A 27,071-nucleotide genomic window follows, 5' to 3' on the forward strand; every position below is an offset into this window, starting at 1 on the left:
TTTTATCTACAAATCGAATCAAATCACACTACAAACACTTTTGAATCTAAGGAGAAGGGATGGAGGTGTAAGTATTTGGTAGGTGGACAAAACAGGAATTCCACAGTGGTTGGTTGTGTCAATAACAATCTTACAAGGAGAATAGATGTTCCATGATTCACAAGATCAAAAAGCCCACAAAATCCAGTGGTTAGGCTGGCCCATGGACAAAAAAATTCTTAGTACATGCAATTATATAAAGCACTCTATTTGTAGTATAAAAAAATGCAATTCAAATCAAATAACAGGAATTTTTTTTATTGAGGTTAAAATAACAGGAAGTTAATTAAAGACCGGTTTGCAAGCAATTCGGTGAGGCATTGCGTCACGAGTTGCCAGAATAGTCACATTAGACCATAATGTCAATGTCACTGATGGGGAAAATGCATCGGTTGATTTGACCAGAATAATGAATCAGGTCCTTACTGTAATGGAAAATAATGAAGGCACCGGGTGGGAAAAAGACAAAAGTCAAAGGAAGAAAACAGTGGGAAAGAAAAAAGCTGCAGTCACGTGATATATTTTTATTTAAATTTTTTAATTAAACTATTTTTAGTCATTTCAATTTATTAAGTTGGACGGTTAAGATTTTACTCTAACTTTTTTTCCCACCATGATTTTAGTCTAGCTTAAACACCTGCAAAATCCATCTGAATATTAGAACTTGACTTAATTTTTGGTTTGATGTATTTTTTGTTTCAACTATATATATTATTCAAGATAAATTGTGCAAGACTAATTATTATAAAAAATGCCGATTCAAATAGAAAGTGAATCTTATCCCCCTCCCTTCTCTATCTATACATAAGTTCACTGCTCTTTTTTTTTTCTCCAACTTTTCCTCTAAAGAAAGAGAAAAAATTAAATCAAATATTGGTGTATTTTTTGTTTAAAAAATTTGATAAAACATTGACGTTAAAAGAATTACTTTTTTGAAGGGTAATGTATAATCATGTTTAAGCATAAACATAGGTATGTACTTAAAAATTTTAAGAAATTAATAATGGATAAGTTATTTACTTTTTAAAGAGATTTTCTTTAAATATATTTGACTCAGCTTCCTATTTTAAAAACAAGGATAAAAAAGAAGAGAAAAAAGTAAAGTCAAACACTATTGTATAATATTTCTTTTCAAATTTTGATTAAAAAACATTTAAAATAATGTATAATAATTTTTAAAGCACAAATATAGGTATGTTTTTAAAATTTAATAAATCTGCTATGTTTAAAATTTCTATTATACTAAAAAAGGTAATTTTCTTATTGAATTTGAATTCAAATTTTCAGCGTAGTTTTTTTTTATTTTTTATTCATTTATTAATTAATATCTTAAAAATATTATCAACTAATGACTCTTTTAGGATAGGTATTAGTACGAACCAGGAATTGATCAAGAGTTCCATATAAGGGTAGGTTGAGAGTTCAGGCACGTTTCTTTCAAGCAGTTTTTTGAGGGATGAAACTTATTTTGTCACCCCCAATAACATCATGCATGATGTCATGATAGGCAAAAGAATAGTATTTTGGCATTAATAATACGAAAGATGACATTTTGAACGTGGCAAACCGACCACACGTACGTGGAATACCCACTATGAATCCCATGCATTGCAGTATATATATAACAAAGTTGATTGCATAATTCAACATATCTCCCTCTTCTTAATTCAACAATGGCAGATAACTCAATTAGCTTATTTTCTCCATACAACAAGATGGGCAAATTCAACCTCTCTCATAGGGTGGTATTGGCTCCCATGACCAGATGCAGAGCGCTCAATGGGACTCCACTGGCAGCACATGCTGAATACTACGCTCAGAGATCAACACCGGGTGGATTTCTCATCACTGAAGGCACCTTGATCTCTCCAACTTCTTCTGGGTATTTTATTTCTTATTCCTTTACAGATCCAAGCTGTGATTGATTAGTAATTAAGTGGTGGTTTGATCACATGCATGCTGCAGGTTTCCTCATGTTCCTGGAATATACTCAGATGAACAGGTAGAGGCATGGAGAAATGTAGTGGACGCCGTGCATGCCAACGGCAGCTTTATCTTCTGTCAACTCTGGCATGTTGGCCGTGCATCACATCCAGGTAACAATATTCATCCATGCACCTTATTCTAACTCTCAATTTAGTGTCCTTTATTTTAGATTAATTTTCACGTAACTCATTTTAATCGTTTATGATAATAATAATAATAACAATTTCATGACTTTTGCATTCTATGAAAAATTGATTATTATATCTTTGTACATTACACCTTTGCAAAATTCATCTTGAGCCTAAAATTTATTTTAGATTGTTTTTCACATATTTAGTTTCATATTTTAAAAAAATTAAAATTAATTCTGAAATAAAATAACTTTAATTAATTTTTGGATTGGATAAAAAAAATATACTGAATTTTATTTCAAAACCAATTGTAACCAAAATTATACAAATATAGATGATACGGCTTCAAAATCAATTTTATTAAAAAACACATCCAAATCCACAATTAATATAAACCAAACGGGTTGGTGGTGAATTCCATTCTTAATTTTGCACACAAATATGTGCATATATCATATATAACATCCTTAATTATGTTTTTGATATGATATGACATTCAGTTTTCCAGTAATCTGTTTGTTCATGCACTCATCATTTTGCACTTTCATTGATTGCTTCACTTGTGAAACAGTGTATCAGCCTGGTGGGGCTCTACCCTCTTCGTCCACCAGCAAACCCATATCAGACAAGTGGAAAATTCTCATGCCCGATGGCTCCCATGGCATCTATCCAGAGCCTCGTGCACTTACCACTTCTGAGATATCTGAAATAGTGCACCATTATCGCCAAGCAGCTATTAATGCAATTCGAGCAGGTAATTCATTATTACTAGTTAATTTGTTTCACTAACATCTACTAGTACTTTTTTATATTATTTCTTACTATTAAATTATCAAGGCATGCATATACATATATGATGAAATGTGACATATATACAGGTTTTGATGGAATCGAGATTCATGGAGCACATGGGTATCTCATTGATCAATTCTTAAAGGATGCAATCAATGATAGAACAGATGAATACGGTGGACCACTAGAAAACCGGTGCAGGTTCTTAATGGAGGTAGTTGAAGCTGTTGTCTCTGCCATTGGAGCGGAAAGAGTTGCTATCAGAATTTCACCAGCAATTGATTTCAATGACGCCTTTGACTCTGACCCACTTGGGCTAGGCTTAGCAGTGATTGAAAGACTCAACAATTTGCAGAAACAAGTGGGCACAAAACTCGCTTATCTTCATGTTACTCAGCCTCGATTCACACTTTTGGCGCAAACCGAGTCAGTGAGTGAAAAGGAGGAAGCTCATTTCATGCAGAAATGGAGAGAGGCTTATGAGGGAACATTCATGTGTAGTGGAGCTTTTACTAGGGACTCAGGAATGGAAGCTGTAGCTGAAGGCCATGCTGATTTGGTATCCTATGGTCGTCTTTTCATCTCCAATCCAGACTTGGTTTTAAGGCTTAAGCTCAATGCACCTCTTACCAAGTATAACAGGAACACATTTTACACCCAAGATCCTGTTATAGGCTACACAGATTATCCTTTCTTTAATGGAACAACTGAGACAAAATTAAGTAACTAGCTAAGGCCATGCATGCCCTTTAATTTTAATCTCCATATGGCTTTTTGAATAATAATGTTCATAACATTCAAAACTCTTCAGTTGAGTTTATCCTCAGACAAACAAATTAAGTGGTTCATTCACTTGTTAGGGTATTTAGATCTTAGGTTAATTAGTCTCCGGCATTTTGATTTCATTTCAATTTGTATTCAGTCTTTCATTTTGAATAAAATAATATTAAGTTTTTTGCCTTAAAAAATATATAATTAATGGAAATACTCTTGTTTGACTATTGTACATTTCAATTTCTCTCTAAACCACCTGTTATCTTCTTTCAAGCTCTCGTATGAAATTAACTATAGTAAACTGTTAAAAGATTAAATAAAAATTACTATCTTAAAGGAAATTAAATTTAATAATTTTCTATAAAGAATAAAAATATAGAGACAGACAAGTAATGTCTGTCCTTCTGCTGGTACGTATAGTTAGAGTTTTCTAATCTCAACTGAATGTTTTATTATAAAACTTTTCCTTATATACTTAAAATATATTGCCTGACGTAATACTACTTAAACAAATTAATAATCTATAATTGCTGCAAGATGAAATTTTTTATGAAAAAACATTATTAGCAGGTAACAAAATTCTAGTATGAAGTTTTTATTTATTTTGAAAGAGTGACACAAACACTGTATCCTGTTATGGGGTTTTGGAGTTCTTGAATGATTCCGGTGAATAGGGTCACAACGTTTGGTTTTGGACCTTTGGCAGATGCGTAAGATAGCAAAGTAGTTTATTGTATCAATAACAAATAAAAAAAATGTTAAACGTCGCCTGAGAGATTCGAACTCTCGCGGGGAAACCCCATGTACTTAGCAGGCACACGCCTTAACCACTCGGCCAAAGCGACTAACATGTTATTTGAACTTATTCTCATTTAATTATAACTTTAGTCATAATATCTATCAGTCCATTCTTAATATAGTGAACTATCTTTTTCATTTTCAAGCCCGAGATTAATTATATAACAAATGAACCCTTGCAAAAATATGAGGCTATTTGATATTTCTCTGTATATGCTCGACTAAGGCAATCTATTATTTTTTTAGATTCAGATTAATTTAGATTAATTATTTCAATAGATTATAGATCGTTACAAATGAATCTTTTTTACACCATTTATACGTATAAATCGATATAAAAAATCATACTCGTAAATTTGAATGTAATTAAAAAATGATATTTTAATTTTACAATGATGAAAAATGTTAAATTTTTTAAAAAATAAAAAACATATTGTAATCTAATAAATATACCTCTCTTTCTAACTAGTCCCAATTGAATGTGGAAAACACTGTGACTTGTCCAAGACATATTAGTGTTATAGTACATGCACTTGTGGTACATGTACTCAGTACTCCACTTTTCCCTAATTAAGAAATAATTTATACATCCTCTACCTCGACGTCCTGATTTTTTATTTGCCTATTCAATCAATTTCTAATGTCAGTTACCGCATTATGATTTTCTTTCTGCTAGACAGTGGAATCACAATTTTTTTTTAACTCAATGGATTTGAAAAATGTAAGACTTAGGTAAGGAACGTGCATGGCAGCTCATCAGTAATTTGTACACATGAGAAGCATACACCTTTTTCTTGAGAGGTCTATTTTGGGTTCATACATCTTTGACAATTTAGCAGTCATGCAATGGTTCTCTTGGCAATATCTCATAGACACAATCGACAAGGACATTCATGCTATGACAATGAAAGTGATATCAAAGCCACCTTTTTCTTGATTTTGGTAGGGAGTGAATGGCCACTGTTGATTCGTCAATGAGAACCTTATCCTTAGTATTTTTAGCATCCAACAAAATTTTTATGTAGCAGCTAGCTTTGCAATTGTAGGAGGGACCATTGACCAAGAGCAAGAGATGCTAAGATTATTAAATTACATGAAGATCTTTCATTCTTCAGTTGCATGTCAGGGGACACAACAAGTAGACTTTTTTTTACCAGGTTCCCTAGAAGATGGGGGAATTTAAGGCAACCGCATATATATGTCCTTGCTTAATATCCACGCTAACACGCAAACAAGGCTTGCAGAAGGGATAGCTGTCAAAAAGTCTTTTTATGCCCTTAATTTCTTTCTTTTGCAATGTGGACCATATGTTCTTCATTTCTTACTACATATCCTGTACATATGGATAACCTTTTTTTCCATTCTTACTATAATAACACTGGTTTGGTCGTTTGGTAAGTGGAAAAGTAAAAAAGGAATGTCCTTTCTTGAGTTGGCTCATTTGGATAACATAAAGAGTAAGTGTACAGGATCTCAAATATTACATTTTTACTTTTACCCTTAAACCTCCGGTGCTTCTACTGTTATCTCTATTCCTCCATTACTAAGTTCTGCATAAATATCAATATCACCATGAGCATGGTTGTTCAATGTTCACTTAAGACATATTGAACCAGAATTAAAAAGAACCACATTAACCAGAAAGAGATTTAAGTTTAGGCCAGTACCAATAATCACTCATGCAAGAAGCCTGCAAAGGTCACAGCAGATGATTTTGCTTACAGTGGCCTTGGCATTGCTGGTAACACCTCAAACATTATCAAAGCTGCAGTGACCCCTGCATTTGATGCTCAGTTTGCTGGTCTCAACGGCCTCGGCATTTCCGTGGCATGTTTGGACTTAGCAGCAGGTGGAGTTATACCACTTCACACTCATCCTGGAGCTTCAGAATTACTTGTTGTAATAGAAGGGAGGATCCTGGCTGGATTCATTTCTTCTGACAACACTGTCTACATCAAAACTCTTGGGGGATGTTATGGCATTCCCTCAAGGTTTGCTTCACTTCCAAATCAATGCAGGTAAATCTTCAGCCTTGACAATTGTAAGCTTCAGTAGCTCCAATCCTGGTCTACAAATTTTGGACTTTGCGTTGTTCAAAAGTAGTTTCCCCACACCATTGATAGTACAAACCACTTTCATTGATGTTGCTCTGGTGAAGAAGCTTAAGGGTGTTCTTGGAGGCTCAGGCTAAATCATGGGAAGTTATCCATGAAAGAGACTGAACTCAAGCATATTGCCTATTACCTTTAAGTTTATTTATCTCCTTGGTCTACAATTTGGATTTAGTATGCATGTGTAGGTAGGGCTCTTCTTTCTGCAAACTTTGTAGTTGAGTAATTAGACTTAAGCTGATTTGGTTGTTGTTGTTGTTATGTTTATTGTTATCAAGTTTCAGTTGAAGGCAGATGATTTCGTACTTGAGAATATTGAGCTATGAGATGAATTTAATATGTGGTATTTTCTCGTGTATATTTTGTACGAGTAACGACTGTAAAACATTTTTTCTAGCCCACTTGCAGTTTTAAATTTGCTTTTTCAAAAAATCTATGAATCCCACTTCTTATTAAGTAGGTCTTACAAATATTTTATGCAATAATAAGGAATGTTTTGTTATCGTATTTTTTTTTATAAATTTGATATGAAATGGAGCAGATGTTTGAATTTGACCCAGTTTTTTAAAATAAAACACATGGTATGTCTTCAACTCACAAGGAAAAAAGAAATTCAATAAGCTGTTTATGTTTTTTATGGATACATCACTGTTGAGCACATGGGGTGATGTATTATAAAATAACTCGTATTTTCACCATACTATTATTTGATAAAATTTATATAAAGACGTTACTTCATTTAATGAACTCGATATGAATTTCACACGACAATAAACAATATATTAAAAGAAATATTTTAAAGAGTACATTGCTAGTATTACTCTTCTAAAGAAACCTGTTTGAAAGAACTTCAGATCAATAAAAACTAGATTTCTATTTTTTCATCTTATTGTACAACAAGAATACAACTTATTCAGTTCCATCCCCTTGCTATTAATACAGGTATTGGATAAAATATAATCAATAAAGAAAGAAAAAAAATCATTCAAAAGTGTGGTTAGAGAGATGAGGTTTGCTTAAAAACGCATGGTGTTTAATTTCTATTGTATTGACAGTGGTATATTCTGGCCTGCCCGTGCTTGATCCTTAAATTTTAATATTGTAGCTAGGAATCTCAGTTTCTTGCCCCCACCTTGGTCATTTGTCACCTTATCCCAACAGTCAGACAATCAATAGCACCTTACCAGATAGCCCAGCACATTGCTATCTCCTCAAGGCAGAAGGATTAAAAAAATATCGCAGCACAGCCACAATGTCTTTTGATAGCATTTGCAGTGCCATCATAAGACAGACAATCTTCAGGGGAGTCTCTACTGCTATCTTGTTTCACAAATACATCCTGGTAGAGGATTTGCATAAAAACTTTCCTCCAGTTTTGGAAATTCTCCAGTCTCCCTTGGATATGGAGCACCAATCCGGTCTGTGTGAAGCTTTTTTACCTTGGAGCTGAACTTTTTCCATGAAATTTTTCCTTCGTCCAACTGATCAACAAGTTTAACAAAATTCATCCTACATCAACCATTGAAATCAACTATGATGAGAATGAACAGGAATCAGTTAACACAGGTCTAAAATGCATATCAATAAATCATCTTGCTTGAAGTAATGAAGAAGAAATAGGTTACGAATATATTACTTGTCTGGATTGATGGTCTTCATGAAGTTTTCAAAGCGCCTATGACCTTGTACGGCCTTTGCCATATTTCCATCATAAGTGTAAAGAAATACATCACTCTTAAGGGCAACAACATAGTCTATACCAGCCAACATGTTCTGATGATTCTTGAATGAATTCAACTCTTCTTCAGAGGACAGAGAGGAATGAGAGAAAATGTTGGGGAAATCGTCCTCAAGATATTTCATACTTCCTCTTCCATATGCTTCTCCAGCTACTAGATAAATCCTGGTGTGTGATGGAAAATCCAGTGCTCTAAGTAATAGGGAAGTCTCCCTTGGAGTTAACGGACAACCTCCAAGCAATCTCCTCTCGGTCCCATTAATCTCCTTTTCCTTCCAGTGACCCACTTCATATCGCATCTGTCTCAGTTCTTCATCTTCTTCTGCAGTCAAATTGTGACTGCAGCCTGTAAATGCAAGCATATCCTTCTCATATCTATAACAAATTGCGATAGCATAAGGTTAGAGGCATAACATTTATTTAAACTTGACAGAATACGAATATCTTTTATGAGTCGAGAAGTTGAGGTCATCGATTGAGTCCAAAACTAGGGTAACGCTTGGCACTCTTATCCATGAGACAACTTAGGGAATCTGATTCAATCAGACAGTTATTTAAACTATAAGTGCATATCATATGCAAAAATATAGAAGCAGTTCAAAACATCTGATTCAATCTGAAATGCACATTGATGATTAATCAAACAGCCAATAAGCAGCAAAAGAACTGTAGGGTCCAAATCTTCGACTTTCAATAAAAAAAAGAAGTTCAATATGGAAGCAGCTCTAAACGTAAACAAAATCTAGCCATGTCCAAAATTTTCATGATCATAATCAGGAAAACTTTCATGTCAATGGGTCCTTCACCAAGAAACATGCTATTTTACTTTGATCTTATTATAAATCCATGTAGGTTCAAGTGAGAGATCACTTTTCAAGGAAATAATAGATCATTCCATAGGCTCTAAACAGTTAACACTAGATCCAGCTTGGGAAAACCCAACAACAAAAGCTAGCATTTGTAATTGGAGAGCCTAAGGCCTTGTAAACCCCACACTAGAATTTCATTCTTCCAATGTGGGGCTCAAGTCCATACCTGGCAATTGGATCCTAATATTCTACCACTAACCTTTTGACTAGTCCTAGGCAGACATTGCTATGTCAATATCACCATCCATGCTCGTTTGCAACTAAGAGATACGGTGAAAAGCTCTAATACCAATTGATAAGAATCTTGGAAAAACCATACCACAAAAGCTAACCTTTGCAGTTAGAGAATCAGGGGCCTTATAAATCCCACAGAAAAATCTCGCACTTCCAATGTGAGACTCAAATCCCGTGTCTTCCAATTGGATCCTAACCCCCACCCCAACCCTTTCTTTTCCATCTTAAGATTATCTCCCACAAATTCATATGTATGCATAACAACAAAAAGTGAGAGAGAGAGAGAGGCAGAAATAAGATCCAGCCTTATTCGTATCAAAATATTAAATTGTAACTTGCCTCAAATGAAGGGCAAGATAAGGATTTCCATTCTGTTGCATTCTAGATACCAGTGTGTTTCCAAGTTCTTCAACTGGAGCTGAATATTTCAATGCTCTGTAATTTGCACGGCATCTTAGTTTCTGTATGGAACGTGGAATGTCATTGTTATCAAGCCTGGAATCGGTATGAGTGAAATACATCACTTTGTGCTGCTTTAGGAGGGGAAGAACCTCAGTCTTATAATAAGGAACCTGTAAATAAGCATTATGTATATATTCAATTATGGTTATTAGAAACATTATGAAAAAGGCACAAAATGATATGGTGTGCATAAAATAAAAGCATTATGACACAATGAGTATGATGGTACATATAAGGCTATCATTTGATAGTGATACTTTCATATTCTTAAAAACTCAACTGGCTACCTAAAAGACCAGGTGGATGGATGACTGACTTCAATAAAAACTTCGTACCCCATTGCCCAGAGGCTCTTCGCTATGCGAAGGTATGGGGAAGGGATATTGTACGCAGCCTTACCCTTGCATATGCAAAGAGGCTGTTTCCGGATTCGAACCCATGAAACAGCCTCTTTGCATAAGAATGCAGAAATCAATTAATCAGACATATCTTTCCAGATTTGAAAAAGAAGTAATTTGAGAAGACAGGTTATGTTGACCTTTGACCAAGATATTGGAGTTTTTGGGAAAGGCTCAATTCCAGCATAGGCAGGAGGTAATTTCTCAACTATGTGGACATCATTCTTCAGCATATTAATAAAATGCTTCCAATCAAACAAATCCTTGAAGCCACTGCAAATATATTAAAACAAATTAAGTTGTAGATCACAAAAAGTATTCAACAGGAGAATGGAAACCCATCACTTGATAACAGTGATAAAAAAAACGATATAATACATAAATGAGAGATTAGGAAAACCAGACAGATCTTTCTACTAACAGTACCCTTTCCATTAAAGAAATACTTGTGATAATTGTCTAGAAAAAGATGTTGATTGTAGGATTGCAATTGATGGCATACTTCTAAAAAAGATGCTGCAAAAGTACTAAAGGAGTAAAACTATATTCCTACAACATCTGTTGCACATAATTAATCATCCTGCAGTTCTATGCTATGCCATGATTTGAACAAGAATAACACTATCTTATATCAATTCATAGAGATAATCACCATTAATTGAAACTGAATATTATTTTAGGCTTGCAAGAAACAAGGACACTGTACATTTGTTAAAAGATCCAATTATCTAATTAGATATTAGGAAAGGGAAAAAAAAACCTGTCATCAGCCCAGTAGGAGGTGTGATCAAGAGAAGGAAGAACAAGTGTAGCCTTCATAATTTTAGCAACAGCAACCATATCACATATCTGCAATGAAATGTAGCGAAATTAGGTTATGCTTGCCACCTAACTTTCTAAAATTTACCATAAAAAATGAACACTGCCAGACCCCAAATCTCATCTGATTCAGGCCACCATTTGCATTTACGAGAATGTAGCCATTGGTCTTTGCATCTAGTTCTGCCAAAAAAGAATGTTGAAATTGAGAAGAGACAAATCTTGGAATAACCCATTGCATGACAAGAGAAAGTTGTTTGATAATAAAACTTCATACTTTTGTGATTACTTGGAAGATCTATGCATTTGGTGAAATTGTCACTGTTGGGTTTGGACCAGATCCCTGAATCCTGAATAAAAAGCAAACTTTCATAAACAAAGAGGCAAAGACGTATCTTTATAGGCCTATAAACAACCATTTTCTTTTCATGGAATATGCTTCATTGTTTTATTTGAGAACCAAACAAAATTAAGTCTAAAAACTTGAGATACACATTTGAGACTTACTTCAGTCATGGCAGTATGGCTCCCATCTCCTGTTGCTACTGTTTTTAATGTTCGTTCAACATCACTTGCTCCCCCCCTATATGCATAACCAAGGGAGCTTTTGTCCATTAGATTTAGACTAGCAATGGAGTCAGATAGTTCCTGATAAAATGGTAAAATAATTTACTATGTAAGATAGGAGATGCAAACACCACCCCACACCCCCAAAAAATATAGTAACACAAAAGAATACATGCACATAGTTTTGAAATCAGATCGTGATATATCTACTTCTTATTCCACCCCAGATATCTACATAGGCTATTTTCACAATTGGTGCAATATGAGTTACTCACTGTCTTCCGTAAACAGCAATAAATTCACACCCTGGTGCACAAGACGAGACTTCCACCAAGTGCATAAACTCAATTAAGTCGTGTAAAACTGTGGGACATAAATGATACAATATTCTGCAACAGTTTAGAAAGTGGGGCATTCCCGCCTCTATTCCAAACAACCCAGTTGCTCAAATAAAACCAGATAGTTCCAAACACAAAATTAAATTACCAAAACTCACTAAAGGACCCCAGTTTTAGAACAAAGCATTAGCACTAGCATGTTCATTCACAAATTAAAAGCCGAATAAGAAATCCCACATTTTGCAAAATTACATTTTTCGCACCTGAGAATTGAAGATTTGTTATAAATAGCGCCAAAATTTCAACAACAGATGTCTAGATCAGATGAAACTAAATCTAGTTTAAGGAACTAACGCAAACTTTCTGCAGCTACAAAAATAGATCCACAAGAAGCATAATAAAATAGACAAAGCCCCCACCTCCAGACAAACTTATGGATAATAATAATAAAAAAAAAACACTCAGCAACTCCGAAAGTTAAAATTTTGATACCAGTCTTCCAAAAACTTGATGAACCGTTATCTCACTAAGAATCATAACATCATCAATAAATGTCGGTTAACAGTTGCCAGCTGGCAGAGTAAGATACTATGAATCTATGATGCTAACCTTGTTGGATTGAGTTCTTTCAATAGCAGATCCAAGCCAACCGGTGGCACATATCTTGAGAACACCCATGAACAAGCACACCCCACAGAACACTAAGAACATCCAGTGCCCAATTTTCTTCCTTTCCCTCAACCCCAAATCCTCAACGATGGATGCTAGGGGCTTCTTCAGCAACCCCCTCACGTGCACTCTCTGAGTCACGTGATGGTGGCTGTGCTTCCCCACCGGAACTCCCTCCGACGCTTCCTCCGATCTGGGCGAGTTGATTTGAAGCTCAACTTCGCCGGCGCCACTTCCGCCGGCGCCGCCGTGGGAGGTGGTGGCGGCGGTGTTGGCGGCGATGTTGTTGTTGTTACGTTTGAAGGAGTGGGCGCGGCGAGTCATTGGACCCGAGAAACGCGGGCTGTTGACTCGCTGGGAGACCCCATCGGAAGTGTTGTGATGGTGATTTGATTCCGAGAATATCGCCATTAGAGTTACAGTGAAGCTTTTTTCTGCAAAACTTGTATATTTGTACTAGTAATTCATTTTCTTCTCTTTCTCTCTCTCTTCTTTATTACGCGTCCCAAATTCGGGACATATGCACTCCACTGCTTCAAAGATTGTTCCTGGTCCTTTCTTTTCTACTTGTGTTGGAAAAGAAAAATTAAAAATAAAATGTCTCAAACTTGAGGATGGTAATCATTCGTGTTTGTGATAATTGACATGACTTGCTACTTATAATTAAGGAAAGGTGGTAAGTTGTGCATGTCTGTTTTAGGATGTAATTAATAATAGTATAACTTGAGTTTTCACTCTAATTTTTAAAAATATTAGTATAAATAACCAACAAGAATTGGTTTAATTGGTAAAAATAATCTTTCACCAAATATTTTTTTGGTAAGAATCATGCTAATAATCTTACAAGAACACAATTGGAGTCAACAACAGTTTGAGTGTGTTTGGTAAAATTAATTTAATTGCTCAAATTAACTTATAAGTTAGTAAAAAAAATGGAATAAATTTACCAAGTGACTTATCAAACATACTTTAGATTCTATGATTTAATGTATAAATGTTTTTTTTTTAAAAAAAAATAGTAAAGAAAGGGAAAAAATGGAAAGAAAGAAAAATAGATAGGAAGTTAAATTATTTGGGGAAACATAAGAGGGGGAAAATGTAAGAGTTGTTTTTTCTCTTATTTGATTGTATAAGAAATATGATAGAAAGAAAAAAAAATGTATATACAATGATATAAAATATCTCTAACACGATATTTTCATTTTACAAAAAGCAACCTTCCCAATGCTTTATTTTCAATTACTATTAGGGACGAATAAAAATTATGATGAATAAAAAAAATTCTTTCCATTCTTATTACAAGAGCAACCAAATAGATTTCAAGAGTTTTCATTTCTCTCGTATATATTATTTTCATTTTATGAACAAAGAAACCAAGTGGTAAAGTCTACCTTGTTCCTGGTTAAGCTTCAAAACTTAATTAACAAAGCCAAACTTTTTTGTGGAAAAAAGTAATAAATAAATCTATGTTAAAATGTTGTATCATTATTCATATTCACGGAAGAGAGAGGTTTATAAGCTTTACAATGTGAAAGCAAATAATAGATTGACGCACAATTTCACTAGTTAAACTGATTTATTTATTGATATAGTTTTCTAATCGTTGATATTTTCTTTTTGAAAACAGGTCATTAATAATGTCGGTGAATGAATGAATATTGAATGATATAAAAAATCTAAGAAAATAAGATTTTGGAACCGGAAATGCTACCTGTTATTGACAAGCATTAATGGATTGTTAATCTGATTCTGAAATTATAGTATCGCGTTGTTAGCTGGATATATAAAAAAAGCTTTCACGCACACAAGAAGGATTGGTGTGCGTGAAATAATGGACATGTATTTTGACTGCAGAACAGATATTGACTTAAGCAATCGAGTTCAAAGCAATTTTGAAATTTTTACATGCATTTTTTATAATTACTTTGTGCTTCTTTTAAAAAAATTCAGAATTTTCTTTCTTTCCTTTCAAGATGAATGCACCACAAAAGAGTGTTAATGTGTAATGATCCAGATTCGAAAAGGAATTTTTCACACACTAGAGAGAGTGATTTAGGTATATATATAATTATTCTAAAAAAACAAGAATAATGAATATGCATTATATCTTTTTAAATAGTCAAAACTAAAAAGGGATATATATATATATATATATTGTATTTTCAAGATTTATATAGCATAAAAATGTGATTCTTATTATCTTAATATATTTGGAGTTACTAAAATAAACCCATACATTAAGTAACATTATTTTGATAAAATTAGTTTCTAAACTAATCAAAATAAATTATAAATTAATATAATAAGTTATCAAACGCACCCTAAATATTCAAACCTATTTCCATCAATTTTTTATAGTAAATACTCGGCTCTCTGAACCCATTCACACTAAGCAAATATTTATCCTATTGATTGTGACTTGTGAATATATATATATATATATATATTTTTTTTTTTTTTTTTTTTTTTTTTGCGTACGCATTGGATATGTGTAAAATTGTAATCTCAAAATTTAACTCTTCATCTTGTAAATTATAATTTATAATATAAAATTAAATGAAAATATGTTTGAAATTTCAAATTGAGATAAATGGACATAAATGGTATTTAAGTAATTATCAATATAAACATTAGACTCATATTCGGGTATTGTTGTGTTGACTTTTTTTGTTGAATGTATTATTGTGTTGACTGATATTTTTTAATAGAATATTTGGAGATTATTAATTAAAGAAATGTTCAATGGATTTCATTTCTTAATTTATTGTTAAAACTAGTAATTATTAAATACTTTCATGTATCGTATTAAACACCTTTAATTGTTAAAATAAACATTAAATATTTTTATATTGGAAATATTATAAATAACATTAAATATTCTTTGAATCGATGTCTAAAACACATTCATTAAAATTCATTTACATATTGAATTTAATGATAATGCATCATTCGTTAAGAAAAATTAAGTTTAATATTACTCAAACTAATAATTTATTGATTAAATATTTTTGTATTAAGCATAAATAAATATGCATATTTATATATGATTTATCAATTTTTTTCATTTATTTATTTAAATAATACCTTAAACAAATAAAATTGCCAATAATGGTGTTGCTGGTGTGATTTAATGTGATTTTGACTTTAAAATTAAGTTGAATCAAATAGAGAAATTAAGTGCTGTTTAAATTATTTATGAAATCTAAATCAAATCAATTTTTTTGTAATTTGAAAACTCTACTGACAAGTATTAAAAAAATTATTATTAACCGGATAAATTTAAATAATAACTAATTCAATCATTAATATTATAAATGGATGATAAAAATTTCAATTTAAAGTAAAATAATAATTATTTTTAATTCGTTGAATAATACTTGAATAATAATCATTTAACTTAATGAGATGAATTCTGTTTGATTTGATTGGGTTTTTGTGTTTTAAATTACAAACCAAATAGAAAAACATAATTTGAAAAATAAAAAGATTTTTAATTTATTTTTGATTTTAAGCTCGGGTTGATTGGATTCTTAACCGTAGTTGACAATGTTTTTTTGTTTATGTTTTATGAAATTGAAAGAATTGTTGTTTTTAGTTTAAATTTTGTTGGGTTAGTTTTATGGGGAAATGGTAGAAAGTAAAGAGAGAATGGCATATGGAAACATTGGAACGTGCGGATTAATTTGACATAATGAAAGGATGAAGGCGTGGCGGGAAAAAAAGCATAGCACATCGAAGGTGTACGGGACAAGTTTCTTTTCTTTCTTTCTCGCTCGCGTGGCCACCAACCAAAAAAAACACCCAATCAACACCACTAACCACTCATGACCACCAATAGTCCAATTCCAAATCTTAGAGGGTGTTTGATTTGGTTGTTTTCTGTTTTCATTTTCACTGAAGATAAAAAACGGTAATGAAAATGTGTTTGGTTTGATTTCTGAAAACATTTCTAGTGAAAATGAAAACAAAAAACAACTAGAAAATGAAAACAATAAATTTTCGTTTTCACATAAACCTTATTTTGGTTAAAATGAAAGTGTGATGACAATGAATATAATTTTAAACAAATATAAAAATATAAAAAGACAATAAATCAATATATCATAAATTTTCAGTATTTTTATTTCATGAAAACAGAAAATAAAAAATCAAACCAAACATGTTTTCAGAATTTAAATTTTTGAAAATGAAAACAGTTTTCAGAAAATGGAAACAGAAAATGAAAATGCAAACCAAACCCATCCTAAATTACCCGGATTCCGACATTGACACTTTTCTCGAACAACCAAACCCTCAATTGTTGCCCTCTCTGCCTCACTACGGATCCAACCCCAAGAGAGGAATTGACCCCACCGCCGTTGATTATTTCGACGCCGCCATATCCTTCAAGAGTGGTAGAATTAACAATGCCACCCACGACGTTGATGATGGTCAACACGCCACCTTTGAACTTCAAAACCCTACTTCTCTCTCCCTGGATCCTGGAGGACCCAGCGCTATTAATAATGATAATCACAGAGGAGAAGAAAAGCAAGGGAAACGGCCACTGTTTCAAATTGATTTTATATCTAAGGCTCTTCTTGAAGCTGAATTAGGTTTAGCGCAGAATTCTGACGATAAGGCCGACATGGAGCCTGAGAACGAGAATGTTGATATGCGCTATGTACCAATGAGCTTTTACCGAAGGAACAGGAACATGGAACGTTTCCGTATGATAGCGAAGAAAAACGCGACTCACTATGCTCGATTCGACTCGGAGGTTGAAGATGAAGGGACATCATCATATCTTAACCCTCGAGGAATTGTTGACGGTTCCGAAACTCCATTTTCGGACGCGACGTAGGCGATCAAGGATCGAGCGATGAAGAAGAAAGTGTGTGACGCCTGGGTTCCCAAGAGGAATCAAAAAGGGGGGGAGAAGGGCTTTTTTTTTGTGCCCTCTCTTCAAGAACTCTGCCTTGAAATGCTTGCGGATAATGCTGATGCAATGGTTTCGCTTGAGGGTGTACCGGATGAGCTGATACGCAAGCTTTGCAACCTGCTCTGTGACTCAAGAAAGATGAACACCCGATTTCTTGAGCTTCTTCTCAGTGGCTCTCCCACGGAGATTCGGTTAAAAGACTGTTCTTGGTTGACGGAGGAGCAGTTTGCCAAATATTTTCAAACGTGTGACACTACAAGATTGGAGGTGTGTTTGTTGTCAAATCAATTTGATACCTGTTTAATGTTTCATACATGACAATGATACTTATATTAGTTATTACTTATTACTATGACATGACAGATTTAACTTTTGTTGTTGAATGTTGAATTCCATTTAGCATCAGTGAGTACATGACAATGATACTTATATTAGTTAATTTTTCTGAAAGATTTGACTAGCAACTCCTTCCAGGTTTTATTTTCAAAAATCTTGTCAATCTGACTTCAGGTTATTTATTTACTTGTGAAGTAGGTGCTGCAGCTTGACCAGTGTGGAAGGTGTATACCTGATTATGCATTACTTGGTACTTTGAGACAGTCACCAAGGTGGTTGCCAAAGTTAATTACACTGTCCCTCAGTGGTGCGTGCCGTCTGTCAGATAAGGGGTTGCATGTGCTAGCTTCTTCTGCCCCAGCACTGAGATCCATTAATCTAAGCCAGTGCTCCCTTCTCTCATCTGCCAGTATTAATATTTTGGCTGATTCATTGGGATCCCTTCTGAAAGAGTTATATCTTGATGATTGTCTTATGATTGATGCTGCACAAATTGTGCCAGGACTGAAGAAACTTAAACATTTAGAGGTGTTGTCATTGGCTGGCATTCAAACTGTCTCTGATGAATTTATCAAGGACTACATCATTGAATGTGGTCACAACATGAAGGAGCTTATTTTAAAAGACTGTCGGTAAGTACCATAATTACTCTATGGACTGTTCATGTCTGTAATTTTCCTGAGAACTGATGCTTTTATCAACTGACTGTATGGTTCAAATAATGTTTGGTTAACCATTGACCACTCTTTGAGCATGGATTAATCGTTATTTCTAATTTTGGTCAACTGTTAATCACTCTTTGAGAATGAGATAACCATTACTTTTTATAACTTTGTTAATTCTTCCTTACTTGGAATTACGTTTGACAGGAAATCTGAAACTCTGATTTCCTCATTATCTTTCATTTCTTAAAATTATTTTTCACTTCAGCTTGTTGATTTATGTTTCTTAACATGCAGAAAATTGACTGATGCATCGATTAAAGGCGTTGCTGAACACTGTCCTGGATTGTGTGCACTTGATCTTATGAACTTGGACAAATTGACAGATTTATCCTTAGGATATCTTACAAATAGTTGTCGAGCACTTCATACATTGAAGCTCTGCCGCAATCCATTCAGGTGTTTTCTTGTTTTCTGCTATTTCCTCTGTCTCATCATACATTTGCATATTGCTTGTCCATAATCTGTCTGATCTTTGCAAGAGATGACTCGCTTATAGGAGTTTGTAGCTTTTAAATAAGATGGTTATCTTTGGTTTTGTAATAATATGAATTCTCTGTAGGAATGGTTAATGATTAATTTCCGATCCTTTTTTAACATTGCTTTGATGTATCATGGCTTCCAAGACTCGAGTTAGATTTCTGTTGTCCCTGTCTTCATTAAGATGCATCACATTCTGTAGCTAGGGATAGGGGCTCACATTTCTCCATAATCTATTTGTAGGGTATTTGTTATTTCTTGCCTGAATTGGTATTGGTTTTGTAGCCTTTGAAATGCCTCTGATTGACATTCCTTTCTTGAAGTCTTGGACTATCAATAGTCAAATATGGCCTTTGTATTTGGGGATTTGTGGACATCTATTTATCTCTTATTATTACCATTTATGCATGATACAATCAGCGTGTCCTGTGGAATGGTCATTAAGAGTGCTTGTATTCGTGATTTCTTATAAATTCTCATGGATGAGTAAATTAGACACAACTTTTTCTCCACTTCAGTGATGAAGCAATTGCTGCCTTCTTGGAGATTACTGGAGTGTCCTTGAAAGAACTTTCACTTAATAATATTAAGAAGGTACATTGCTATACTTGCCTGCTGACTTTTCTCTCCATTGGCTCGTGTGTTTGTGGATGCATGCACTGGAAAGGTTCTCTGTGCTCATAAAAGGATTAATTAAATTATTACCATTCTAGTCTAAAAAAAATTAGGTAATGTTTTCAAAGTGCATCTACTTCTCTATTATGTATTCTTTGATTGGTGATAATTTTACTCAAGCAGACATTTCAACATGTAGCTGCAATTTATTTCCTTCAAAAATTAAATTCATAAATAACAAAGTAACACTTGTATGATAATTATAAACAAAATATGAAAGTTCTTTGATGTGAAATGATGCTGTATATTATTTGTCTGGTTCTGTTATGGAATAATATGAAACAAATCTCTGCCCCCGATTGGAGGAAGACATTGCCGCTTCAATTGACACTTGAATATTACTTAACTAATTGAGGTCGCCACTAATCTTTATTCTATTTGGTTTTCAATTAGCTTCTTGGCCGTGATAAAAAACTTCGTACCCCATTGCCCAGAGGCTCTTCGCTATGCGAAGGTATGGGGGAGGGATATTGTACGCAGCCTTACCCTTGCATATGCAAAGAGGCTGTTTCCGGATTCGAACCCATGACCAACAAGTCACCAAGGCACAACTTTGGCCGTGATGACAAACAAAATCTTATTTATAATATTTCATTTTCTGACTGGGTGACACATTTGGTTTAATCCAGGTTGGCCACCACACAACCTTATCACTTGCTAGGCATGCAAAAAATTTGCATATTCTAGATCTATCTTGGTGCCGGAATTTGACAGACAATGAGTTGGGTTTCATTGTAGATAGCTGCTTCTCACTGAGGTTGCTTAAAATTTTTGGATGCTCACTGGTAAGTATCTATCATTAAACCGATCTCAAATGCATTATGTGATGAATCTGTTGTGGTCATGGGAAAATATGTAAAATGGTCTGATTCAGAGACTTTATATAAAGAAATTAGATGATTTTGTAGGTAAAGATTTAAAAGGTTACATATTTTTGTAGGTGACAGATGTTTTTCTGAATGGGCACTCAAACCCAGAGATTCAGATCCTTGGATTGAAGATGTCTCCTTTATTGCAAAATGTCAAAGTGCCCGAACCCTGTCAAGGTCCTCTGCGTTATTCACCAGTTTCAGTAGATTTGGTATAAATTAGCATTAATAATATGAAACATATGGCATTACTTATGGTCATTTCTAGTTAAAGCAGACATAACTTTCTGCTAACATGCTGCTAACTCTAGAGGCAAGGAAACCACTGTGTTGCCTGTTTTACCTTCTGTTTTAGTGATGCCATTATGTACAGACTATTTTCTTTTATTAGAGTATTCATATTCATTATGTACAGTGGATATGTATAGAAAATGCAATTTCGTAAGCTGATTGAGGCAGATAATAAAGTTTCTTCCTGAAAGATGGAAGAAAACTTCAGCCCGGTCTCTACAGTGAATTGTTCTATGGAATAGAGATCAAAAAGAAAAATGCATATTTCTGTGCAAGTTCAAAATTGTGCGGTCATTTGGCAATTTCCTCTATTGTTATTTAACTTTGTTTCTGAAGAAGTAATGTTTGGAACATTTTAATCATATGATTGAAAAGAATCAGGACTTGCAAAAAAAATTGGCAGCCTGTGGTGTACCTTGAATTTGATTGCTCCAATCAAACTTTTTTTGTTCTTGAAAACGTATTAGATTTAGTTATAAGTTTTTCGTATTGAATTGAGCGTCTTAGATATAAATAAATTTCAAATTTGTTTTAATTCAAAATAATCTTGCAAAATCAAGGGCAAACATTGTATAGTTTGCAGTTGAACATGAGAGCCGGTTAAGAGTTTGCACGATTCGTTCGCTACATGGGTCAACAAAAGATTCGCAGTCAATCTGTGTGAGCACGTGACTGAAATCCAGAGTCAAAAACCTGTGACTCAGGACTTGTTTGGGTGTAAGTTTCTCTAAAAATACTTATAGAAGAAGAAAAAAATGAAATGAATTTCTCCATTAGTTAAAATGAGTTTTTCATTAACTAATTTGTAAATGTCATCTCATCTTTTAGAGAAGTTATATTGGTGAGTTTCTAAAAATTAACTCATGAAAAACTTATTTTTGCTTATGGAAAAGTTCATCTCATCTTTTTTTTCTTCTTATTTTTTTTTTAGAAGTGTTTTTAAAGAAACTTACCCAATGTACAAAAGTAAACACCGAATGATTTTGAGTCTCGCATTTCTTTTCGTTATTTGAACTCAAGTTCATGCTAAGAAGCTACTTTTTATTAATGCCTGTTTTATAAAACTAGCTGTCTTTTTTTCCGTCTAATGCTTGTGTTTTATGACTAAGGATGACTTGAAATAACAGCAGATTGTTTTAGTTCATGGTTTTTCCATCTCAGTTTTGTTAAAGACAATATTAATTGATTACTTAAACGTTAAAAAGAGGAGACAAACGGTGGAAAAAGGACAATATTTCTTTGAAAAGAGAAATGAGTAAAAACAGAAATAAGGAACATCGGTATAACAAGGACAATATTTTGTTGAATCTTCTAAACAGATGTATGTCACACGGTAAAGTACAGATTTATGATTGTTGATTGAAGAATCAATTGTTGAAACTGTGATGAAAGCATGCAAGTGTGTAACAAAATATAAAATTGTGAAAATCTCTAGTAGTAAAGGAATTTGGAATTCAGGACTGTTCAGCTATTCTATCGAAGCACAATACCTTTTGTGCACTACATCTGTAAGCAAAGCAAGTATGTTTGACTTTTCAACAACAGGGGGCTTGCCATGTTAACTACCTGAAAAAGTAACAAGAGCGAAGAAAATGTGTGAATTATTATGCATTTTATGAATAACTATAATCCATTTAGAGAACAGGAAATATAGAATGAATAAACATTTTGTATTACCTCAAACCCCAAGTTTTGGTACAATATTTGGGCAGGTTTATTGTTTCTGTCCACATGCACATACACATGTGCCACACCTGCTCAATGAATTCAGAATAGATGGTAAGCGCGGCTTTCTTATTTTAACATGCTATGTAATATCAGACATTAGTTGTAAATGTTACTCTCACATTAATGTTCATATTACCACTAGATTTTGCAGACTCCACAGCAAAATACAACATGTTGCTGGCAATACCCTTGCGACGAACTGATTTGGCAACACACAAGTTTGCAATATAACCATATCTGCTTGATGGTGTTCGTTCGATTTTACAAAAACGAGGAGCATCCACCGGTTCCTGTAGAAATTATTAGTTAGAAATGCATTAAAACCATCAAAGAGGAAGAAAAAAAAACAGTGATATATATTATATATAGCATACCCCAGGAAAGGTCTCCCCTAGCCGCAAATATCGGATATTCAAATCAAGGGTTCCTACAACACTGCTTATTATTGAACGTTTTACATTCTTGTCCTGCTTCCTCACCTGATAAATTTGACACCAGACACCATGAGGGAAAGTAACTAAAGAGATGTTTTATCAAATAATCTTACCTTTGAAATGAATTATATGTCTGAATCTAAGAAGAATGTTTTTACCGTGATGATGCATGTGCTACTCTGACCGTCTTGTTGCTCCTTGCACCGCTTTTTTATCGCATCAAATTCCTATGCAAAAGAAACTCTTGTTAAGATCTTTCCATTACACAAAGTACACAAAGTAATTAGCATCAACTCCTACCTGATCAGCAAAATTCCTCTTGTGATTAACAACATATCTGGATAAAACATAATGAGAATTAGTGGCGCACAGCTTTTCATATATTTTGATTATTATTTTAATAATAAAAATGACACAATCGGTTGATCCAATTAAACCATATTTCTAAATAGTTTCACTTTCATTTTCTTGAATCTTTATCACTATAATGAAACAAATTATTTTAATTAATGATCTCTATTAAAGAAAAAGGAACTAAACTAATGCACCGTGTCATACAGTTTATGTGTTCGACTTGCCCACTCTTCTGCCCTTAGCCACGCTGCTGTCTGCACAATAAGAAGAAATGCATAAACGTAGAAATAGCGGGAAAATAGCATAATGTATATAATGAATAGAGAAGATTAAAAGTACATAGAAAGAAAAGAAGAAACGAAACTTACCCAATACTCTTCGTGAAGCAGGGCTTGTCGTGCAACGAAATTGCCAAACTCAAATCTATTGTGAGGATCCAATTCGTCATCCGAAGGTTGCAAGCGGCCAAAATTGAGATCGCAGAACCTCACAGTGGAGACAGGTGATGTCAAACTCGGAAGTTGCACCGAAACTTGCTTCTTCTTCTTGGTCAAGAAATCAGTATCGATGGTCCTGACACAACACAAAGAAGCTAATAAGTAAAAGATCATACATTCAACGGTTTAGAAGAAGCAAGAAAAAGAAAACTGACATGGCCAGAGAAGAAATGCGGAAGAACGAACTCTGGAATTGTGGTGCGTGAATTGTGGAAGAAATGGAACGCATCATGATGATTCTTGACCAAGAGGGAGGGAGAGTTTGACACAAGAAGCAAAAAGCACGTGTTGAAACTTGAAACTACACCTATTTTTGTTATGCTTCTGCTCCTTCGTTTTGTTACATATGACATGGGTATTACTACACAGTTTTATTTATTTTAGGAGTACGTAACTAATGGATCCACTGCCTAAGGATTTTCTTATTATCTAATTACAATCAAACGATAAATTTATTCAATTTTATAATAATTATTTTTCATTTTATTGAGCAGAATAATTTATATTTTATAGTGTGCCAATTGTTTTTGTTTCATATCGATGATTAATAATCATTGAACAATGTACAGACAAAAAGGAGATTTGTGGTTGGAATTGGTGGGTGGCTCAATGGAGTTTGGACTGAATTTCATAGCATTTTGAAAAGAAAGTTGAGCATCGTTGAGTATAATTGAAATCCTTAGATGGAGATCAGCAATTCTATTGAATATGATAATTTGACAACAATATCTTAAGAATATATTTTTTAACACGTTTTTTATTAGTTAAAATTTATTAAATAAGAAGTGTAACTTATACAATTTTTTATTTCTAATAAATTAAAAAAATAACAAAAAGTGTATTAAAAAAATACTAAATATTTCTCGTATAAATTAGATCCACTCTTGCTTATCTTGCTTCTGCAGCCTAACATATGAAAGTTAGAGACGCAGAGAATGAAGTGAGGAAAACAAATAATGGAGAAATGAAGAAAACATTGAGAGAAATAGAGAGGAACGGATAGAGTTCATGCTGGAGAGATCTAGACTTGTAAGAAAATTCAATATTTATTTTCTTATATAATACTATTCGAATTCAATATTGTTTGGTATACTGTTTAAGAAAAAGTACAAGACTTGAATTTGATGTCTTATTTAAAAATATTAAATGTGCACAATTCAAATTAATCACTCAATAATAATAATTATGTTTATTTATTTATTTATTTATTTTAAATTCATATTATTTGGCGGATTATTTTTAAATCATTAGCTAGAGCAAAGTTTTGTTTGATCACAAATCGATACAAAATATGTCATCATATTATAATTGCAACTTTGGAAGCAAGAAATACTTAAAATTCAAAATCCAAAAGACTCTTAAGTTGTCTTAACAACTTGAGGTGACAATCAATTTTTCAATACGTTATTCAAACAAAAATTACATTACAACTAACTCAAATTTATCCGAAATCAAATTTGTAAAATAACAGTGATTCAAAATTAATTTTACAAACTCGTACTAAATGTGTAGTGTGTCAGAAACTGTTAGCATGTTTGGTTAAGCGTCTTATAAAACAGATTCACGTCAACTCAGAAGCAACAAAACTCTTGTTTCTGCGTTTTCTCAAAAAAAATTACGCGAAAATCAGAGCATACGCACGTCCCAGACGTGAACACAAATTGCACTGTTGTTAAGAAAGGTATTGTATTTTGTAGGGAAGATCCATTTACTCACTGCATTCAGTAAAAAAACATGGCAAATGGGACTTTGCATATTGTTATTACACAACACGATGGATTTTCGTTAAACAACAGAAATTCCCAGGTAACTCGTACCTTGAATGGCTCACGACATTCAAATTCAATGGCCACACCCACAGTGACCCCAAACAACCAACACCAACAAAAGGAGAACAAATAAAAAAAACAATGATGCAAATATCTGCACTGCACTAGTACGAGGTAGAAGAAAGAAGACACAGTAAAATGTTGAGGAACCTCAGGGTTCAAAATCAGTCTTCACCCACTGCCCATACTTGCTTTTCATTTTCTCATCCAACTCCTTAGCTTTGATTTCTGCCATCTTGGTTGCATTAGCCATGGACTCCTCTTGCACCTCCGCAATTCTTCTACTCCTCTTCCTCGCGGAGGCCGCTTTCTCTGCTTCCAGTTCCTCATAATCCTTCACCCAGCAACTATGCACTGCACAACTCAGCATCAGCACCACACACTGCAGCATGCACATTGCCATCAATGCCCCACACTCCAGCCTCACCAAAACTTTGGCTTCTTTGGGGTCCCTTGGTGACTTCAGAAGGGACATGCTAGCTTTCTCTTTTGTGAACAAGGCTAATATGGTCAGCACCTGTCCTATTAATGAGGCTAGTAGAAGAGAAATGTGGGTGAGGAAACAGAAGTGTGTGAGTTGGGAGTAGAAGCCCACAAAAGATGAGAGGAGTGAGATGCCAGAGACCATTAGGAGAGCCATGCCAAATGATGTTGGGGGCATCTTTAGGAGAATAGTTGGTGCAAATGAGGAAGCAGAAAGTATGAAGATTGAGAAATTCAAACAGCTAAGGAGGAGGTTGGTGAAGGAACATGCCCTTCTGACCTTTGATTTAGAAGAAGCCATTTCTTTATCTGCTTTGCTTTTGGAAGAGGGTGGAGGATTTGAATTTATAAGGAGGTAAATGAATGGTGCCGTTAAGAATGGGTATAACGGCTAGCATAAGAGAGGCCCCACTTTCTTTACTGGAGGGTGTGCAATATTCCCTCCGAAGGCATTCAAACCGTCTCGAATAAGGAGAAACTGTGCACTGCAAAACATAAGCTCCTGTCTCTGCCACCTGATGATGATTAGGAATCATACTTGGAGCTATGTGGTAACAGTAACTGGTAGTCTAGTACGCATACGAATGTGACAATAACGTATATATTACGCATAGCATTGCTCCTGACGCAGTTTGATACACGGGAATGTGATAATAACAAAAATACTATTCATAGCTGGCAAGATCAGTATCATGTGTTTTTGGCTCAACGTCCTCGAGTATTATTA

The 27,071-nt window shown here is 33.9% G+C and overlaps 5 protein-coding genes, 1 non-coding gene and 1 pseudogene across 7 annotated transcripts; 3 read left to right on the forward strand and 4 right to left on the reverse strand.

The window, feature by feature from the left end:
* Positions 1-1,675: 1,675 nt before the first annotated feature.
* LOC114381274 (12-oxophytodienoate reductase 3-like) lies at positions 1,676-3,933 on the forward strand. The gene is made up of 4 exons (XM_028340496.1): positions 1,676-1,921; positions 2,005-2,135; positions 2,728-2,910; positions 3,035-3,933. Exons 1-4 carry the CDS (start codon positions 1,713-1,715, stop codon positions 3,676-3,678), a joined length of 1,167 nt encoding a protein of 388 aa, XP_028196297.1. The 5' UTR covers positions 1,676-1,712; the 3' UTR covers positions 3,679-3,933.
* A 552-nt stretch (positions 3,934-4,485) lies between these two features.
* Positions 4,486-4,567, reverse strand: TRNAS-GCU. Its single transcript has one exon. It is a non-coding gene; the product is annotated as a tRNA-Ser (tRNA).
* A 1,525-nt stretch (positions 4,568-6,092) lies between these two features.
* LOC114381710 lies at positions 6,093-6,949 on the forward strand (annotated as a pseudogene).
* A 520-nt stretch (positions 6,950-7,469) lies between these two features.
* LOC114382573 (O-fucosyltransferase 35-like) lies at positions 7,470-13,335 on the reverse strand. Its single transcript, XM_028342092.1, has 9 exons — positions 12,666-13,335; positions 11,659-11,799; positions 11,429-11,501; positions 11,264-11,334; positions 11,093-11,181; positions 10,473-10,605; positions 9,812-10,044; positions 8,268-8,744; positions 7,470-8,140 (listed from the first exon to the last, which is right to left on the reverse strand). Exons 1-9 carry the CDS (start codon positions 13,134-13,136, stop codon positions 7,948-7,950), a joined length of 1,881 nt encoding a protein of 626 aa, XP_028197893.1. The 5' UTR covers positions 13,137-13,335; the 3' UTR covers positions 7,470-7,947.
* Positions 13,336-17,361: 4,026 nt separating this feature from the next.
* LOC114380834 (F-box/LRR-repeat protein 15-like) lies at positions 17,362-21,378 on the forward strand. Of its 2 annotated transcripts, XM_028339902.1 has the most exons (6): positions 17,555-17,913; positions 18,181-18,614; positions 18,942-19,103; positions 19,703-19,778; positions 20,489-20,644; positions 20,800-21,378. In XM_028339902.1, exons 1-6 carry the CDS (start codon positions 17,587-17,589, stop codon positions 20,944-20,946), a joined length of 1,302 nt encoding a protein of 433 aa, XP_028195703.1. In that variant the 5' UTR covers positions 17,555-17,586; the 3' UTR covers positions 20,947-21,378. The 2 variants fall into 2 exon arrangements, with proteins under 2 accessions (XP_028195704.1, XP_028195703.1); XM_028339903.1 differs by lacking the exon at positions 20,800-21,378 and having other exon boundaries at positions 17,362-17,913; positions 20,253-20,626.
* Positions 21,379-22,314: 936 nt separating this feature from the next.
* LOC114380937 lies at positions 22,315-24,337 on the reverse strand. The gene is made up of 9 exons (XM_028340071.1): positions 24,188-24,337; positions 23,904-24,108; positions 23,740-23,789; positions 23,482-23,518; positions 23,340-23,408; positions 23,122-23,226; positions 22,884-23,037; positions 22,697-22,773; positions 22,315-22,585 (listed from the first exon to the last, which is right to left on the reverse strand). Exons 1-9 carry the CDS (start codon positions 24,262-24,264, stop codon positions 22,520-22,522), a joined length of 840 nt encoding a protein of 279 aa, XP_028195872.1. The 5' UTR covers positions 24,265-24,337; the 3' UTR covers positions 22,315-22,519.
* A 1,388-nt stretch (positions 24,338-25,725) lies between these two features.
* On the reverse strand, positions 25,726-26,682 carry LOC114380728. Its single transcript, XM_028339742.1, has one exon. It carries the CDS (start codon positions 26,643-26,645, stop codon positions 26,013-26,015), a length of 633 nt encoding a protein of 210 aa, XP_028195543.1. The 5' UTR covers positions 26,646-26,682; the 3' UTR covers positions 25,726-26,012.
* Between the last annotated feature and the right edge of the window lie 389 nt (positions 26,683-27,071).

Source organism: Glycine soja, chromosome 13 (genome assembly GCF_004193775.1).
Source record: "Glycine soja cultivar W05 chromosome 13, ASM419377v2, whole genome shotgun sequence".
Lineage (NCBI taxonomy): Eukaryota > Viridiplantae > Streptophyta > Magnoliopsida > Fabales > Fabaceae > Glycine > Glycine soja.